Genomic DNA, 19,808 nt, shown 5'->3' on the forward strand with positions numbered 1-19,808 from the left:
TGGATGCATGACAGGGTACGGTTGGCCTTCTTGACTGCCTCCCCACACTGCCGGCCCATGTTCATCGTGGACTCCAAGATCCTTTTCCGTCTCCGTGCTGGCAAGAGGGGAGTTCCCCAACCTGTAAGTGTGGTGCCGGTTCTTCCTCCCCATGTGTTGTCTCTCCTTACGTGGGTACCTATAATTCAATTGGTAAATATCATGTAATTATATAGTAATGACCCATTAATTTCCTTTAGTTTTTCCCAGATATAATTACAATGTAACTTTGAACTCATTTTTTTGTAATAGAGGGGGTGATTTCAGTGGAAATTCATGGCAAAACTAGTATAATGCAGTGGAAAATCAGATGCATAAAATGTCCACTGTTTGCACTATAATTTTAGTGAAAATCTGTAATGGATTCATTGGAAAAAGCCTGAAATGGTCCCTCCAACAGGATCTCCTTTCTCAAAAGGGAATGCCAGGCTTTGGATACCTATAAGTAAAGATGTAATAGAAACTGTAGACCTAGAAGCCCAGTGACTTCCTACGTGGTTGTAGTAGGGCAATGAGGTACACTTGTGGAGCAATAAGTAAGGAGCCCAGCAGTGGGTTGCCAGGGTAACTGGTAGGAGTCAGCTGACTGGAAGGGGCAGGGCCTGGCTCCCATATAACTCCCAGGCTGAGGCCAGGCAGGCAGTTCCCTGCTGGCAGCTGAAGGGGAAGGAGCTCTATGACAGAGATTTATGTTATGGCCTAGGGACTCGAATTTTCTGTTACTGTTTACAACCGGTGGTTTGGGTGAGGCTATTAGGGGTTGGAGGAGGCCTCATTGGGGGCCCATGGTAGCATGGGGACCCCGGCGCCTGCAAGGGCACAGCATCTGGGGGGCCCTGACCCCAGCCACGTGCAGAGAATGGGTGTAGAGTTGGAGGCCAGGTAAGGCTGAGGTTGCCTGAGCCAGATGGGGGTTCGAGACCCCGAGGAGGAGAGTTGGGGCCAGGTACAGCTACTGCCACCCAAGCGAGAGGAGCCCTAGAGCCAAGGGGGGCAGTATTGGCAGTGAGAAGCCCTGGAGAGGGGGCAGTGAGAAGCCCAGGGAGGGGGGGCAGCATTGATGAATGCCCAGTGAGGCACCCAGCGAAGCAGGGCCTTGGAGAGCCCAGGGAGGACAGGGGGGCCAGAATATAGTAAGGCCCAGACTAACTGATGTAAGTACCATCTGCGAGGCTTGGGCTGCAGTGTAAAGGGAGGAAAGGAGCCGCAGATAGTGCCCCCTTGCATTGGGGCAGTAAAATGGGCAGCCTCCTGCTTAATTAACATCTTCAAATTAAGCAATTAACAACAAGGCATGGCAGGTAAGAAGGCGGCCGGTTGGCTCATAACAGGTGGGTGAGGTCAACAGTAGACGGACCCCGAAGAAACACACCTATCACAATGGTATAATACCACAAATTGGTTGCATGAAATTTTAACTCTATTGACATTAAAGGGCTTTGTTCATTGATTCCTGTGGATCCAGGATTACATTGCTTATATCCCTGACATTTGCCTCTTTTTTTATCCTCAACAAGTAATAGAATCAAAGTACACTATGTTTGGCAATTACCTTTTAATATATTGCCACTTGTTGATGATTAACAAGTAATCAAATATACGACAGTTGACATAAGTATATAAGTAATCATATGCTGTTTGTGTCCTGTAAAGTGAAGCAATACACAATACTTTCTTTTTATTAAAGATTTGACTGATATATTTAAAAAAATACAGTTCTGAAAATAAAAATAAGGCAAAATAACTATATTGTAGTTTTTCTTGCCTGAGCATCTGTAGACCAGAGCAGTTTCACTTAAACAAATGCTACAGAATAAGTTGGTCAGTTATCATACAATGTTGTTAAGATATTAATTAATGCCATGCTAGTACTGATATTAATAGAAATGGGAATTATTATTATTGAAATGATATAAGTAGCCACAATCAGTTGCAGTAAATGTATGAATTTCACAGCGTATAGTTATAGCTGGCACCTTATAGAAAAGTTTTGGACAAAGTCTGTGTGCTTAAAGTTTTTAATCTCAGCTATAGTTCCAATCAGTCTGACTACTATACTAATCCATGCATCTTCTGTTTTTTTTCTAGGAAGTGCTCATGAATACAGCTCCTGCCCTGATGATGCTATTTTTCAAAGCCTGGCTCGGAGTTATTCCTCTTATAACCCTGCCATGTCTGATCCGAACAGGCCACCGTGTCGTAAAAATGACGATGACAGTAGCTTTGTAGATGGAACAACCAATGGTGGCGCTTGGTACAGTGTTCCTGGAGGTTAGTTCTACTTCACTGTGTAGTACAGATTCTGTTACTCTCTGAGAAGCATCAGCAAGTATGGGTCCTTTAAAATCAGGTATTTGATGATAAATTATGGACTAAAATTGTAAAGTTTAAAGAAAAAAGATCTTCCAAGATCATCCATAAAAGGCTCAGAGTACAGAGTAATCTCCTGGACACATTTGCTATGGTAGATGCAAAACCCCTAAAAGCTGCTGGATGGCAAACATGGAATTCCATATGTTCTGAGCTTGAAACATACAATAAAAAAAGAGAGGAGGTAGGCAGCATGCCTCATAATAATATTGGTTTTTTGTTTTGTTTTTTTTACCCATCATAACTGGCAGTCTCAGAATAGTTCAGCACTTCCATTCTCCAGAAACAGTTTTACACCATTTGGTGGAAAAGAAAAAAACTCTCGCATACTTTTGATGAAAAAAGCAAAATATTTTAATCTTCTAAGACATACGTAAGTTATAATGACTCAGGGAATTAATGTAAAAAAATGAATTTATAAATAATTAAACAATTAACTCTGATATAACCTTTGGAAAAACAAATGCTCAGTAGTGATTTATTAGATTTTAGCAGGTAAAATCTCCGAAGAGTCTTATATTCAAGCTTTAGCTACGTTCAAGCTGTGGACTTTCTCTGCAATTGTAGGTGTGGGGGGCTGCAGGCTGGGTTGTGTCTGAGCAACTCATCAGAAAGTCTTCCTTTTAATGGCTGCAATGTTCTGCTGAGCCCAGGCAGCATAGAGGAGGAAGTTGCCTAATTTGAATGAAAATTAAATGAAGAACTCGACCTGCGCAAGTGGGCAAAATAGACCAGAACAAGGAGATTGGAAGGGACTTCAGTTTCTCCTCTCTCTCCTTCCTTCTCCTCTCCTCCTTCCCCCTTCCCCTCAGCCCCAAGGCTGAGAAGAGGAACTCTTTCCCATCTTGTGCTGAGAAGTCAGGCCTCTGCCCTGGTACTCTTAGTCTGCGCTTGGGCCAGCCCCTTCCCGGCAGGAGGGAGGCTTATTCCTCCGGACGCTGTCCCAAGTGCAGATGGAGGGGCGGCTGCCCAGCAGCCTGACTCCTCTGCATGGAAGGGGAGAGAGTTTCTTTTCTCAGCCTTGGGCTGACTGGGAGCATCAAGGAGCCTGTACTGGGACTTGGCTCCCCCCACACCCGAGCTGGAAGCAGGGCTGCAGTCCATTGCCATGTCCCCTTCTGTCTCTGGGTCAGCTGAGGGGAGGCGAGGAAGACTGGAGAGGAGAAGCTGAAGTCCCCTGCCACGTCCCCTTCTCATCCTCTGGGCCAGTTGAGAGTGGGGCATGGCTCCCAGATCTGGGGGCAGAGCCAACCCTGGCTGCGGACTTCTGTCCCCACACCCCCTGCCAGCCTCAGCCAGCCCAAAGGCTGAGAAAAGGATGTGGCAGGGGACTCCAACCCTGTAGCAGTGGGGCAGGGCCATGGCTAGCAGCCTTGGGCGTGGGGGAGGGGGGCCGAGCCGGGGTTATTTCTCCTCCCTCCAGCATCCAGTGGAGAGGACAGCAGGAGCCTGTTTCCCCACAGGGTGCGAGTGTGGCGATGATGTTGGGCTGACCTGGCTGCCAGTGGGGGTAGAGGGGAGACTAACTCTCCTCCCTGCCCCCTTCTGCCTCAGGGGCCATGGTGCCCCACTGCTGCTGCAGCAAGGAGGGAATGCCCGGCAGACGCAGTTTGGGTCCCTGCTGTTGAGAGAGAGGGGGAATTAAACCCCTCCCTGGCCTGAGCAATTGCAGGCATATGCTCGCAGTTCCTCAGTCCAGAGAGAATGTTTGTCCTGTTACAAACTGGTTTAACCTAGGCATGTTAGACTAACCTGCAAAGGTTGAATCAGTTAAGGCTCCAGCTTATTGAATGTCTGTCCCTAGCCCTTCTGTTTGGTCTGGGGTAACGTTGTAACTTGGAACGCTTTGCAGAAAAGGTTTTGAGTTACAGCTGGGAGCTGCACTTCTGTCTGCACCCTAAGGCTGCCATGGAAGCTGGAAGGGACATGTTTGCTATCCTTGTTACAGCTGGGGACAGGAGTTGAGGGCATTGCCCTGATTCAGAGTCAAGAAACAGCTTCTCCCATGCCTTTCCCAGATTAGATGACTGTGGTGTGGGGAAGGTAGGAGGGGAAGCACTTCCCTGAAGGCTGACTTCTTCCATGGAGAAACTGAATTGCCCTTACCCTCTCTAGTTTCCCTGAGACTAAGGGCACCCCATTCTGGAGAAGGCATGTACACCATTGCCCGGCTTCTCCTCACCTGGTCTCCAGACCAATTGGTCATGATGTGGTTCACTGCCACAGTCTTCTCCCCATCTGATGTGCAGCTATAGGCTTCTAGCTCTTAGAGCTGTACATGGAGGAGCTCCCCTTACACAGTACTGTAAGAGCTGTGTGCCCACAGCCTGCTGCTTTTCCTTGCTATGGAGAAGCAGCTGCCCACTCCCTAGATTGGGAGACCCCAGACTGGAGCTGGTAGGGGGGCTTGCCCCACTGCCCCCATCCTCTCAACCAGTCCAGGAGGGGACTGGAGCAGTTAACAAATCTTCTCACCCTCTGCCTAGTCATTGGAGGTCTGGGAGGAATGGAGAAATTCTTGTTCCCCATGTCTTCCCCAGGCCAGGATCACCCTAGTCTGGGGAAGGCACACAGTCTAGGGGAGAGGTTTAGCTGAAGACTGAACACCTAGGGCATGTCCTAATATGCAGAGGCGTGCATTTCCAGGGGCACAAAAAGCAGCAGTACACATTTGTGCTGCTGCTTTGCGCTCCAAGGCATACTCTAGCATGCACCAAATTGTCTCAAGTGGGGTAGAGGAGGCCAGGCCCAGCAGCCTTACCTAGGGTCCAGGGGGCCTCCTGGGGTAGCAGTGGCACCAATCTGGCTGCATGGAGCCTGGCTGGCAGACAGAGCATGGCTCTGGATGTCCAGGCTCTGTTTCTGGTGGCGCACACTACTGTCATACTGCTTTTTGTGGCTTTTTTGCTAACAGGGCATCCCAGTATCAAATTTTGGCATTGCGCTGCAAATGTGCAACTGTGTGCTACACTGGAAATTCTCCACATGCGGCTTGTTGTACCCCAAACCACACGTGCATGTTTGTCTGGACACCCCCCTATAGTGCTACATTCCCAGGAAGATGTCTACTGGTAGAAATGTCTTGGAAGTCTCCACTGCTAGAAATGAATGCTAGCTTGAGACCATAGTCAAGAACAAGAGCAATAATAGTGGATCACTAACAAGCTGTATGCCTGCTGTTCTTGTTCAGTTTTAGTTTAACTTCCATTACCATTTACAACACAGTATACCAAGGAGTCTTGCAATGGCACTTTATCAAGTGAGTCTATTAAGATTCTTGTATTATCATAAAGATAGTTCAAAGGAGCTCATGCTGCTCTATGATTAGGCTACTATTTTTTCACAGACATGGTAAGTTGTGCCAATTTTTTTAGGTTGCCATTTGGCTTATCAATGCTAAAGACATTAGGCTTTAGCATGAGAACTCTAGGAGGTTCATGTTTTGCATATTGCAAATAATTCTGTATACTAACTTATATAAATAAGTATTCACATAGTATCATTAACTGCTGTTCACTATAAGTTACATAATGGTCAGCTTTTACTTTAACAATAACTGTGTCACACCTAGAAACTATTCTGAGTTTCGTTTTTTTCCCCCAAAAAGTGCTTTCTGCCAAGTATGCAATAGTCAGTATGTCCCATCAGAGGTCCAACATTCAGATACAGTGTTCCAAGGGCTTTTCCCCCCTAACTTTCTTCCCCCTCTCAAGAAAAATTGTGGGTCTGGCTTTATTTTTTTCTTTTTGTTTTGGTTTAACTGCACTAACTGCTTTAGTTCTTCTGTTGGGAAAGAGAAATCAGTCCCATTGTGTTCAGTGAAGACTTCCCTAAATTTCTGCATTGCTAGGAATTCCTCTTTCTTGAAAACTGTGCACTCAGAGCAATGCAAATCTTCTGAACACACCTCTGCTGATATTGCAGGAATGCAGGACTTCAATTACCTCAGCAGCAACTGCTTTGAAATCACTGTGGAACTGAGCTGTGAGAAATTCCCACCAGAGGAAGCTCTGAAGAGATACTGGGAGGACAACAAGAACTCGCTTGTCAATTACATTGAGCAGGTAGGAGAAAGGAAGCGTGTAAAACTCTAAGGCTAGGGTTCCAAAATGACAGAACCTGATTTAATATAGATCTTGATGGATTTAATATCAGATTTATTCAGTTTAGGTTAGAACAATCTATTGAACTTCTGTGCCAGATCTCCTCCCGACTCATTACCTCACAGTCCCCCAGTATCCCAGGATACTTTACACCTACCCACCTACCCCACTAACCTTGTCTTGCAGGGCACGCAGGCTAGCCTTGGCCTGTGCCCTTGCTCATCTGCCCCTGGATTGTCACAGAGCCAAAGCAGAAAAGCTTCTATTCCCCAGCCTTGTGTTGTGCCTTGCATCTGTCAGCCAAGCCGTGCAGTGGGGTAGGAGAGTGAAGGTCCCTGCTCCCCACCTCACCCTGCCAGAATTGCTGGGGGGGCACGCTGCAGGGGCTTTCTCTGCTCCCTCTGACTACCCTGATGTGACTGCATTCCCTAGCCTCACCCCGTGCCAGCTGTTAGGGGCATTTGTGATGCATAGGGGGGTGCATATGGGTGCATGTGCACTCCTCAAGATTTGGCAGTGCATCCCCTGTGAAAAGCACCATCAATGCTGCCTGGTGGTGCCTGCAGGTGGTCATTAATTGCTGCCCCCTTCCCCTTTGCTGCTGACAACGCTGGCAACATCTGAGGGTGGTCGCTGACCACTGGTTGGTGCTTGCTGCCACTCCCCCCACTGATACTGCTGTGGCCACCTTCAGGAGCTCCCTACTCGGCTCACCCCCACCACTGACACGGCTCTGGCTGCCTGTGGGAGCTTGCTGCTGTCATGCCCTCGATGCCAACACCACCACCACTGCCTGCGTGTGGTCACCGTGCCCCCCGCCCCACTCCGGGGACATGCATCGTTCATGGTTAGGGGGCAGAGGAGAAGCGGATATGAGGAAAAGTGGAAGTCTTCACTCCTGTCCTAGCCCCCCTGACCCACCCAGAACCACTGGAGAGGGGCACACCTCAGGGGCTTTCTCCACTCCCCCACTGACTACCCTCCTTTTTTGTTTGTCTGTACTTAGCCTTAATGTTTTCTTTTGACAGATAGGGAAAAACAGTGGTAACTGTCCACTGTATTAATCCGATCATATACCATAATTGTGATTCATTTATAATCACCATTTAACTCATAATTTGCTTATGGGTTAAACCCCAGCTGATGGTTTCATACAGATGAAACAAAGTTCTTCACAAGAGGAGGGAAGACTGTAACTATTGTATCCTAGTTCTGTGACTAGATGTGCATAAGGGTGCTATGGCGGCCAAAGCTGCTGACATTAACTCTAGACACATCTATTATGATTACAACTTTATTTTAAATTCATAAAATCCAATTTAGAGGTGAGCCTGAACCACAATCCTGAATGCAGATACCTTAGATCAGTGGTGCCCAACCTATCTGGCCTTGTGGGTTGGGTGAGTGGTACTGGGCTGGCTTACAGACTGAATCCCTTGCGCAGGGTCAGTCTGTGTGCAAGATCCAGTGAGGGCTCAGTTTAGGCACAGAATGATCTTGCATGCCTGATTTGGCACCGGAGCAATTCTGCGTACTAGCCTAACCCTGCATGCCAGATCTGGTCATGCAGTGACCAGAGGTCCTAACAGTCTTGACTTCAGAGTCTTTTGAAATCTTTTTGTGAATACAAAACAGCAGCAGAGTTTCTCAGTGCCTGAAGAAGAATGTTTGTGCCTGAAAGCTTGCAAAGAACTTTTCCCCCAACTATTTAGTTGGTCTAATAAACAACCTTGCCTGTTTATGAATATTGTATTTAAAGCTTTTTAATATTTATGATTAACATTTAGAGATGTATGCCTGGAGTTATGACAGCAGAGATATAACTAACCAAAAAAACTGATTTGTATAATAGAGACATTTATTGTAGAATAATTTACATAAGGAAAAATGCTGACGTTTGCCAGATAAAATATTTGCAGTGAATAAAATTCATCTGAATCTGTATATACATTTTGTGTGTAATGAAGCAGCAAGGTATTTGTATTTTAGGATTTTTCCCCATTGCTACAGGATCCCACTGACTGTCTGGGAACTCTGCACATTACTCTGCACGAGACTTAATTGTTCAAAACTCACTGGAATGTAGTCTGTCATGGAGCCTTCCTGGCTGTAGATATGTCTTGGTCTTGAATTGCCATCTTCCCTTGCTGCTGTGGAGTTTCAAGCTTGATCACTGAAGCTCAGTTGTTCTCATACTTTACCCTTCTGCTGGCCTTTTCTGCAGTGACTCCAGATTGTCAGAAGCCAGGGTAGAGATGCGCCTTACAGACCAACTGAATCAGAGATGCATATGCTGATGCACATCATGAGTGAGTTATTGCTCACCAAAACTGATGCTTATCTGATTCAATTAGTCTATAAGGTGTATTTCTACCCTTGTTTTTGCCTGACTTAAGATTTGCATTGCTAGCTACCTCTCTCCAGATTCTCAGTGATGGCAAAGGAGTGCACAGTTCTATCCAGCAGCTTAAGAAGAGGTGGGCAACTGGGACATCAGCCCCGGGCACCCACTTAGAGCATGTGCAAAAATGGTGGTGGCTGCTGCTGCTGCTGCTGCTGCTGTTGGTCCAGCCACTGCCATAGCCAGCCCAGCCTGCCTCCTGTTGCCACTACTGCTATCCATGGCACAGACCCTAGTAGTTGTACCTCTGCTAGAGAAGTTGTAGATCTGCTTTGCTGTTCTTTTTACCTGCTCTGTGACCAACTATATAAATTAGACATAAGTTATAAGTACCGATAGTGACCAAAAAAGTGGATGTTGGATGTGAATGGAAAGTAGGAGAGTTATAGTGCCACTTGGTTCTCTACACCCATCAGAACTGGAAGTAGGTATGTGTTCCCTTTACCACAGGAGGACTTCTCTTCATTGGCCAGTTATATTTCTTTTGTTGTGCATCATCTTATGTATATCTGATTCAGTTAGTGTATAAGATTGTCTTCTGACAATCTGGAGTTATTACAGAAAAGTCCAGTAACACTGTAAAGACATAGTTCAGTCCAAAAATGTCTACGCTGCACCAGACAATCTGGGTCACAATTTTTGAATGAGGTTACTCCATCACCAAAGTCAATGTGAGTTTTATCATTATGTAAATGGAAGCAGGATTTATTATTATTATTAAGGATTTACTCCTACATGGGGCTGAGGAACTAATGGAAAAGAGTAGATGAAAGTGGGAGTTGAAGCTGCCTACATTTTATATAAAAATCTTCCTTCTTTGCAATACCAGACTTAAGGGGTAGATCCAGTAAGAGACTTAGACATTTAAAGTAAGACTTGGGATAATTTAGGAGCATAGTCCAGGATTACAATTCTAAAGCCTCCCAGTTAGTGCCAGTCTGAACCTGGATGCTCCTCTTGGTTTCACTGATAGCTCTCCAGACACCTAGAAGTGGGCCTTTGTGCATGTCCAGAACTGCTCCAGACTTGACAGGGCTGATCAACTCAACCTAGGTCATGGCTAAGCCTGACTAGGGTGCAGAAGCTAGGTGTTCTGTTGCCTAAGTCCTGTGAGAAGCTTAGTCTCACAGGTATTGTCAGAGTATGCCTAGCATGCTGACATGATTGGGCTCCCTACCAAATACAGTGGTGGTTGCCCTTACTTTAAAAGATGGCAGGAAGAGGTGAAACAAGTGGTAATAGTACTACATTTCTCCTTATAGAAGAACAAAATGGCTAGAGTGCTCATTCACAAAGCAAGAAACCTGGATTAGGTTGTTACTTTGGCCTGAAGTGTGTAGATCCTGTATTTCCCACAAGCATGCCTTTGGATGATTACTCTTAATTGGGGCATTCTTCATACCTCCTGTTGAAGCTGTGCCACTGTACAGCAAAGAATTCAAGATTCACTGCATCAGATAGAGGCAGTTTTGTTGTCTAGTGATTAGGATATAATTGGTCTAGGGTAAGGGATCTTGAGTTTTGGTCTCTACTCCCTACTGACTTAACCACTGAGTGAATGCTCTCACTACTTGGTCCTTATATAAAAGGTCTCACTATGTCATCTTTCTCTTCTGTTTTAAAGAAAAAAGTAAGTTCCCCTCAGTGCTTTGAATGGTGTCTAGGCACATATATATACACACATATATAAGAGAGGGTAATAAGTTATGGATCTCAAGGCTAAGTACAGATAGCCAAAAAGCCTGAGGCTGAATTGATTCAATCTTCACAAATTAGGGCATAGACAGAAGAGCAGCTCTCTGCTGTAAGTCAAAACACTTTGCAGGAAGTGTTCTTAGTTGCAACGATTCCCCGGCTCAAACAGAAGTTCACTGTTGGGTCCAGAGGGATTGAAGGGAGGGGGTTGGAGAATCTTGCTGCTGGCTGCAGCCGGTTTCCCCTCCTCCCTCCCAACCTGGGCACTGTTTTCAGAATGGGAGGGGGGGAAGGGAGTGGAGGGAACTCATTCTAGGTGTTCCCCAGCCATAGCTGGAGGGTGGAGTGAGTGGGGTGAAGTGATCACTGAAAAAATCCCAGACCAAGCTCCTTCTGCTCCCTTTCCCCCTTCCCATTCTGAAAGCAGCTCTGAGGCTGGGAGGCAGGTAGACACAAGTTACTGAAGATGCTATGTTTTGAAATGTCTTCATTTGAACTCTTATGTAATGAAGGTTCAGATTTTCATGGAAGCAGGCCCTTTTCAGCCATACTCTTCTGTTTGGTCATGGCTGTAGAGTGCTTTCAGGATCTAGATCAGGCAAAAATTGTCACTTCTTTCTGTGCCCTTAGTCTAAGCTGCGTAGATTGAACCAATAAGCAAGTGAACAGACATTTACTTTTGATTCTGGAAATGCAGCTACATAATTGCAGTGGCCCAGGCCAGAAGCTGGAGGGCACTAGAGCATGTCTCCCTGTTCAGCTGGAGCAGCCAGCTTGAGCCAAGTCTATCCTGCCCACTCTGCAAGGCAGGGGCAGTTTGCAGGAGAGGTGCAAAGTATTCTGGGATGTTGGGGGACTGTGAGTTAACTTGTGTCTTGAGGGGATCTGGGACAGACATTCAATGAATTGATTTAACCTAAATCAGGTAAGTCTGATATCACATCCATCCAGACTTATCTTAAACCAGTTTTGACCACTCAGAAACCACCAGTGTTAGTGGTTTATGTGCACTGAACTTCTGTTGAGTTACGGAATCGAACCAATTACCAATCACTTATACTGGTTTATGTGTATTTTCTGTCCATAGCCCAGGTGAACCAACATGTTCCTGTAGCCATTTGCAAGTTGCCAGGAGAGGCTAATTCACCCAAGTCCTCAGCCTTTTCCTAGTGGTCAGATAGCTTAATGGGTGATTGGTGCTGCCTTAGTTGGGGGGGGCATGTCCCCCCATGGCCAATCTTGCTAACAGTGGAGCGGTACCCCTGCAGCCAATCACAAGACAGCCAATTGCTGTGACCGGTAGCTGCAGCTGCTTCGGGAGCGCCACAGTGCTCCACTCCCTGGCCACTACTTGCAAGGGGGGTGGGCACTGGTGCTCCTGCCTGCCCCCCACTTCCGTCACCTATCTGGCAAGCGCGGCTGGTCAGGAGGTACACTGGCACTCTTAGGGGGTGCATGTGGACCCCCTTACACCCCTGTGCATTGCCACTGGCTAGCTCTATGTAGCTGTGCACTGGCTGTATTAATATTAGCCAATTCCCTGCTCAGTATTCAGGCTCCATTCTCAGGCATGTAGCTCCCCTTTTTTTTACTGTCAATGGAGGTATCAAAGCAGACTTCTGGATTCCTCTCTAGGGGCCCAAAAGTTAGATGCTGCAGCACCTCACTTTTAAGCACTGGTGTTCTTTATTTGGCCCTAAATTTATGTAGTTGAGAAAAATAAACATGTGCAAAAGCTCTTGTTTGGGCTGCCTCCCAACTGCTTTCATCATGTTCATTAATACATAATAATAAAAGGATTCAAGTGAGTGCATATTTCCCTTCATGGTTTGCTGCATACTTATGTTAATGCTGCATAGCACAGATGAATTAGTCACATCAACAGCTGAAGTCTCTTGGCTCAGTCACTGGGTAATATTTCATTGATATTTAGAAATTATCCTTGTTAAGTTATTTTCAGCATGTAGCGTTGGGATTGGGATCATGCAGTATTTGATATGTTGCTGACCTGAACAGCTGTCTTTTTTTCTTTAGAAAACATCTAATTTCCCATGCATTGTTGGCTTTTCTAGATACATCGGGGAGTGAAGGGATTTGTTAGAGATCTTCAGGGTAATCCAATTGCGAATGCTACGATTTCTGTGGAGGGAATAAATCATGACATTACATCAGGTAAGCGACACACTTGAGATGATTAAGAAATAAACAACAACAAAGGGTGCTAGAAAATATCATTATATCTCTCCACCTTGCAATCTGGTATCAGACTATCTTGGGTCTTATTAAATATTATTAACTAAGCATGCTACGTCAAGCTGCTAGATGGAAGGCGACATGAGGTTTGGAAGGAAATTTCCATCTGGCATGATATTCCATATTTGCCATCTGCCATCCTTTCCTTTTGAAGCGGCTGATTCTGGCCACTGTTGGAGGCAAGGCTGCACTAGATGGATCACTGGTTCAATCCAGTCTTACAATCCTCATCAAGGCACTGTTATGAAGCTGTTTTGGGTAACTCAGTAGATGGCACTCTTCCTCCTGAGTCTCTGGGCACGTCTACACATGCGCCTGACTGTGCAGTTGTTACTGAGCAGTCATTTAGTGCTTGCTTTAGTCCTGGCAGTGTATGGGTCATTTCTGACCCTACTGTGCAGGGTTGGCTTGTTGCTACCGGGCAGTAGCATGGGCATCACAGTTCATGCCTCCCGACACTATGTCGCCATATAGTGATGAGCCACATAGCATCTTGTATAGAAACACCCCCTGCATAGCTAATGTATGAAGAGACACTGTTATGGAGCAGTGTCCTTCCACTGGCACTATCTTGAGGATGAAATTTAAAATGGAGTTTTAGTCCCTTGTGATCATTAAAGAGCCCAATGAGCTTTTGGCTGGAGGAGGAGTATTAACATTGCATACTCTTGGGCACATTCTAATTTAGGTAATGACATTCTGCCTAGATAAGTCTCCCTGATGTTTTGGTATTCTTTCCCTCATTTGTTTATAAAGATTGTCTAGCACTGGTACCTTTCTACCATTGCTGTATGTCACCCTTGAGGTAAATTTCTAGTTGATGCCATGTAAAGTATTCCCTATATATTAACAGTTTTAAATTTTAAAATGATATTCTTATGCAAAGTGCAAATTAAATTAATAATAATTAATGTCCCACACATCCAGGGCTATCTTGTGTGGAGTCCATTTCCCTGGCAATGTGTTATTTTTCCATCATTGTTTAAGATTTGCCAGTACATTCAGCTGGCCTTCCTTGCTATGCTCATGCTATAACAAAGTGGGTAGGATTGCTACCGACCAAAAAAGTGGGCAGTATCTCAAGCAGTAGCTTTCTCCTTTATATAAGAATGGAAAAAGGCATGAAAGATAGAGCCCAGGAAGACAGGTGCCAAGGATCAAGAGGAGGACAGACGTGCTGAGGGAGAGAGGATTATCCTATATTTCAAGATCAATATCTCTCATCTTCTGAGCTACAATGGTGATGGATCCAGGTTTGATATTATCTAACATACTTCTATGGGGATAAGGGCATCTAAGCCATCTACATATATCCTTATTGCTGTGCATGTGCAAGACTGTAACAGTAATATAAAACTAAGAAATTGAAAAAACAAGCAGTTAAAATTAGGACATTAAAAAAAAAAGGGTGAATATTCAGCATCAGTTCTGCTCCTTTCTGTATGCCTTAAAGTTCAGTCCTGTTATAGTGCCAGGTAATATAATTGACTATCGTTATAATTTTGTACAGAATATCTTTGCTCTCATATTTTTCTTATTTGAAACAAGACAATTAGTTTGATACCTCTTGAAGTCAGTAATTCTTTAAGTGAGCATTTCTGAACTGGACTTTGACCAACTCCAACTACACTGACATTTTCTAAGACTATTTTTCTGAGCAATTAAATAATACTTCCCTCTGTGCACAGCAGTTTTTTAAAATGTAGTATATGTTGCAAAAGAGATGATCAAGGAAATAGTGGTGTAAGCAATGTTAGTGGCCTTAAGTGGCATCGGTGAATAACCTTCAGTGTGGCAGAGTATTATCATAAGTTTTTCTTGTCAGGTAGGTATGAAGATTTCTGTAAGAAATGCAATTTAATAACATTAAATGCTGAAGAAATATGACATTATTGTATTCACTGGACCTTATTTTTTATTCACTAATATAAAGGAGCTGTAACGAAGAGGAGGATGTATATCATTGGGATCATGGGTTTTTTACTGGTTCACTGGTTACTGGTTTACTGTGAGTGGGAAAAGGTTCCATTACAGTAACCTAGCCCCTATCTCTGTTTACCGGTCAGTGTGTTGACACAATACTTCTCTCTCCCCTCTAGAATATTCAAATCTATATGAATGGGGATATATTTCCATAACTCAGGCTGATGCTGATGGGAATTACCTGTGCAAACCTTATATACCAAACAGATTTTCTCAACCTAAAGATGATAATAATGACATGGAAAGGAGTCCCCATTCTATATTTGAAGACAAGTTATTAATAGAATCATAGAAATTAAGGGCTAGAAGGGACATCAAAAGATTATTCTGTCCAACGCCCCTGCTCTAATAATGAAAGGCTGGTTTATATTTGTCACAATATATGGAAAATATTTCTCTCTTGTAAATAAATTTGAAACCATATTTAAAGTCTGAGTCAATATTACTGCGGTCATTCAAACTTTTTTTTTAGCTTCAGACGACATTGGTTCAACCCTTGATGAATTCTTTTAGTTAAATAAAAAACTCCACAAGCTGTTGCATAATTGGGTATTGAAATCTACTTTGGGATTATATTTTCAAAATATTTTATGTAGCTAATGTGTTGCTGACTCCTTTAATTATCACCTCTATAATATCTTCAGCGGAGAAAATCCAGTATATTTGCACTTGAACCCCAAATTTGAGAAAGTTCGGGGAAATCAAAACCCATACTGGACATCAAACTGAAAACTGATTTGAAGGAGCTGCACTATGGATAACAGCATACTTTTAAAACTTGAACATTGTCTTTTTTCCACTATACTTTCAACCCTCTAACACAAGAGAGGGTTGCGTTCTTCTATAAAAGAGCTTCTTCAAGCTCGTTGAAGAAAGGTTCAGTACAACTTAAGAGTACAAACTTGTTGAAGATAGGCAAGCCAATATTGTACTCTCTGTTTATCTAAAGTTTCTCTGGAATATTTTCAGATCCACAGAAATACACTTCAAACAAACAAATGAAAGGATCAATAGATATACAAAGTTGATATATACATGGTAACTTTTTTTAGCTCATGAGAATTAATTTTATGTATTTTCTTTCTTTTTCTTTCTCTTTAGCCAAAGATGGGGATTACTGGAGATTGCTTGTGCCTGGAAATTACAAACTCACAGCCTCAGCACCAGGCTATCTAGCAATAACTAAAAAAGTGGCTGTTCCCTTTAGTCCTGCCATTGGGGTAAGCATTCATTTATTGGTTGGTTTGTCTTATTTATAACATATGTACTCCATTATTCTTTCTTCAGACTCTATGGTCATCTACATAAGAGCAGCAAAGCTGCTCTGACACACTGTAATTACAGTGTGTTGAAGTAGATTCAATTAATCAAGTCTGCTGGAGCATGGTATTTACCTTGCTACAGCAGGTGCCAGTGTCTTGTGTATTACTGTCCATACATTGAAAAATGGTGACAGGGGCACTTTAACTAAAGTTGGTCAAATGAGCTTTAGTTAAAGTGCTCCAGTCACCACTTTTAAGTGCAGGGACGCTGATACACAAGTTGCGTTGTATGTTTTAATTAGAGTGGCTCTTGGAGCCTCTCTAATTAAAGTGCCTCCCCAACTCCTGGAGCATGTGTATAAATGCCCTATATATGTACATTTCTAAATGTTGCATAAAACTATCAAGTCTAACTTTAAAAAAAGCCTACCTGTTATTTGTTCTTATGCTATATACAGTAAATTTTTTTCAGCCTTTCTAATTTAGAAAAATAGACTATTCAGAACAAGCACTCTTACTGGTATTTTCCAGTACTCATTGGTTGTGACCAAGCAAAAACAGCCTCATTTGAAAATCTTTTTTCTTTCACTACTGGTTTTGTTTGAAATCTGGAGGTACTGAGCTTGCTAAGAAAGAAAATACATGTACTCAAGTACCTGTTTGGATAAGATTGTTGAATCTCTCTCTGAGAATGAAGAGCATGTGAATGAAAAACAGTTAAAATTTTGATTTTGAACCAGTGCTGGGTTTTAGCTATTATAACTCAGGTAAGAGACTGTGGAGTTATTGTAGATAGTTTTCTAAAAGTGTGAGCTCAATGTACAGCAGCCACCAGAAAAGCCAATAAAATGTTGGGCATAAGTAAGTAGGAAATTGAAAACCAAAAAGGAGAACATCATCATGCCATTATACAAATCCATCATGCACCTACATCTGGAGTGTTGTGTATAGTTCTGGTTCCCACATATCAAAAGGATGTAGTAGAATTAGAAAAGGTACAGAGAAAGGCGACCAAAATGATCAAGGGCCTGCAGCACTTGCCATATCAGGAAAGACTAAAAAAGCTAGGACTTTTTAGTTTGGAAAGGAGAAGGCTGAGGGGAGATATGATGGAAGTCTATAAAATCATAAAGGGTATGGAACAACTGAATGGTGAACTATTGTTCACCATATCTAGGAACTAAGGGGCACCCACTAAAATTAGGTTATGGGCTTAAAACTAATAGGAGCAAGTGGGTTTTTTTATACATTGTGTAGTTAACTTGTGGAATTCATTACCACAGGAGTGGGGGGAGGCAGATAGCATAGCCAGGTTTCAGAAAGGACTGGATAAATGCATAGATGATAGGCCTGTTAATAACTACTGAACAAAATGGTTGGAAATGTTTCCTCTGCCATCTTTAACCCAATAAATGATGGATGCCAGGGAGGGTATTGAATAGGGGTTAGATTATCCTAGATGCTCTTCCTTGGTATGCATTTACATGTGTGCTCTACTGCAGAGTTGACTAATTAGCTCCTTAGTAAAGCATCACAGTCTACACATGTGCTGGTATTAGGGCACAGAAAACTAATTAACTCGATCATAGGATGGTACTATCTCTGACAGTACTGTCCTTTGACAAAGTAATAAACTGCACTGAAACGCACATCTAGAGCATGACTGGGTAGGGGCCAGACTCCTGGCTGCCACCTAGGCACATAGCTCTGCATGTTCAGCACTCTCATGCCCCAGCCAGCCCTGTTGCTGCCACCTTAAGCCAGGGGCTGACCCCCTGAGGGTACTGTCAGTCCAGGCCAGCTCTGCCCTGACTCAAAGTGCTGCTGTCTTGGGTGCACATGTAGACGCTATTCCCAGGAGCAGTTTACTCCGGCTCAAAGTGCTCTGGAGTTTATCAAGTCACATTAAGTGACACATAGATGCAGCCCCTGTATAATAGCATCCACTTTTGTCACTGTCCCAGGATACTGGCTAGATGGACCAGTGGTTTGACCCAGTATGGCACTTCAATAAGAACATAAGGGCACATCTACATGTGACATTACATTGCTGTAGCAATGCACTACAGTGACCTAACATCTGTGGGTGTCTACACATGACCAGCAGTTACTTCGCTGTGCCACTACAAATAACTGTGTCCTGTGCAAAAGGAAGTACTAAATCATGACACAATAACAACATTGCCATAGTGACATGGGTAAACACATCCATAGACTTCTAATCTAAATTAGACATTAAATATTCAGTTAGAGTGTAGATTTACCTATACCTTTATGAGAAAGACAAGGACCAGAACTCTAGTAGCAGTCCATATAGGACTTCGGTGGTATTTCAGTGCATCAGTCTTCTTTTGACCTTCTGCACCCTTAAAAGGAAGAATAATACCAATTCATCCCTTGCATAAATCCATTTAGACTCCTGCCCCACTTCAGAATTATTTCTGGATGATTAAAACAGCACTCAGTTAACTGCTGATACATTTACTAGGTTGTCCTATAAAACATAATATCTAACATCAGTTGTCTTATGTCAGAAAACTCAGTAAACCACACTGGTGGTAAAATGTAGCACACGTTTTGCTTTGCCATGCAGTGAACCACAGGCAAAATTTTGATCTAGTGGTTTTATTCTATGCATAGTTATGTAGTGGAGACAGTCACAATGGTAATACATTTCCTTACTTACTGCTGAATTTCCAGTTACCTAGGGCGAGATTTTGAATTATAGTTGGATCAGTACTCAAACAACTATCTTATTCCCAATGACACTTTTGAAAATGCCATTAGATACTCAACTGCAATGTTGGGTGTCATAATTCTGTTTAAAAATCGGACTCCTAATCCTTGAGGGTCTTTGCAAACCTCAGACGAATATGAGAGTACAACCTCTATTATTTCTTTTTCCTTTTGCTCTTAATGGATTCAGTTCCCCCACTGAGAATACATCCTCTCAGATCCAAGTAATTACTTAATAATGCCTTTCAGGAAGTTTGAGAGTCCCTTTCCTGGTGTGCAATTCACAGATGCATATATTTAAAAAAAATCTCTCATTCATTGTTTCTCTCACCTAGGTTGATTTTGAATTGGAATCATTGTCTGAGAGAAAAGAAGAAGAAAAAGAAGAGTTGATGGAGTGGTGGAAGATGATGTCAGAAACATTAAATTTTTAAATGAAGCTTTGAAATTACACCTTTTAATCTATGACATGTTGACTTAGTATACTGTACTGTGGACAGTCCCTATACTTTAGATTTTGTGCAATTCACAATACTTAGAGGTTTTTCAGCAGTCTTTGGATTAATAACCTGATTTTAAAAAAGCAACAAACAGGCTACTAGTTAGACAAATAAGTTATTAATTTTCTTTCATATTATTATAGAAAATTCACTTTCCTACGTATATGGTGCAGACAAAATGAGGGAGCACCTCAGCAGCCTAAATGGAAATAAAATTTTCTGTTTGTCATTTACAAATTCAGAGTGTGTAGGTTAACTCTTGATTATAAAAAAATATATATAGTTAAGTTCCAAATATCGCCAAAAATATTTGGTAGTACTTATAAGGAAATGACCATTCTGTATTGAATTAGCTAATGAATGTCATTGAAAAAGGATATTATAACAGTTTGGTGTTGTAAGTAATGTTTGACAAGAAGTAAACTAGAATATAAAATGTTGTATGTCTCTGCTGTTGGAGCTATTT

The 19,808-nt window shown here is 43.0% G+C and overlaps 1 protein-coding gene across 1 annotated transcript in view; it reads left to right on the forward strand.

Annotated features, from left to right (window-relative positions):
* Positions 1-19,608, forward strand: part of CPE (carboxypeptidase E) — a gene marked incomplete at its 5' end in the record, with an annotated part of 95,531 nt that extends 75,923 nt beyond the window's left edge. The window contains 5 exons of the mRNA XM_019534342.1: positions 2,128-2,310; positions 6,334-6,473; positions 12,681-12,780; positions 15,946-16,064; positions 19,178-19,608. Of these exons, the coding sequence (XP_019389887.1) occupies positions 2,128-2,310; positions 6,334-6,473; positions 12,681-12,780; positions 15,946-16,064; positions 19,178-19,276 (641 nt within the window). The remainder of the gene's footprint in view (positions 1-2,127; positions 2,311-6,333; positions 6,474-12,680; positions 12,781-15,945; positions 16,065-19,177) is intronic.
* Between the last annotated feature and the right edge of the window lie 200 nt (positions 19,609-19,808).

This window comes from Crocodylus porosus, unplaced genomic scaffold (assembly GCF_001723895.1).
Source record: "Crocodylus porosus isolate Cpor-Errol unplaced genomic scaffold, CroPor_comp1, whole genome shotgun sequence".
In the NCBI taxonomy this organism is placed as follows: domain Eukaryota; kingdom Metazoa; phylum Chordata; order Crocodylia; family Crocodylidae; genus Crocodylus; species Crocodylus porosus.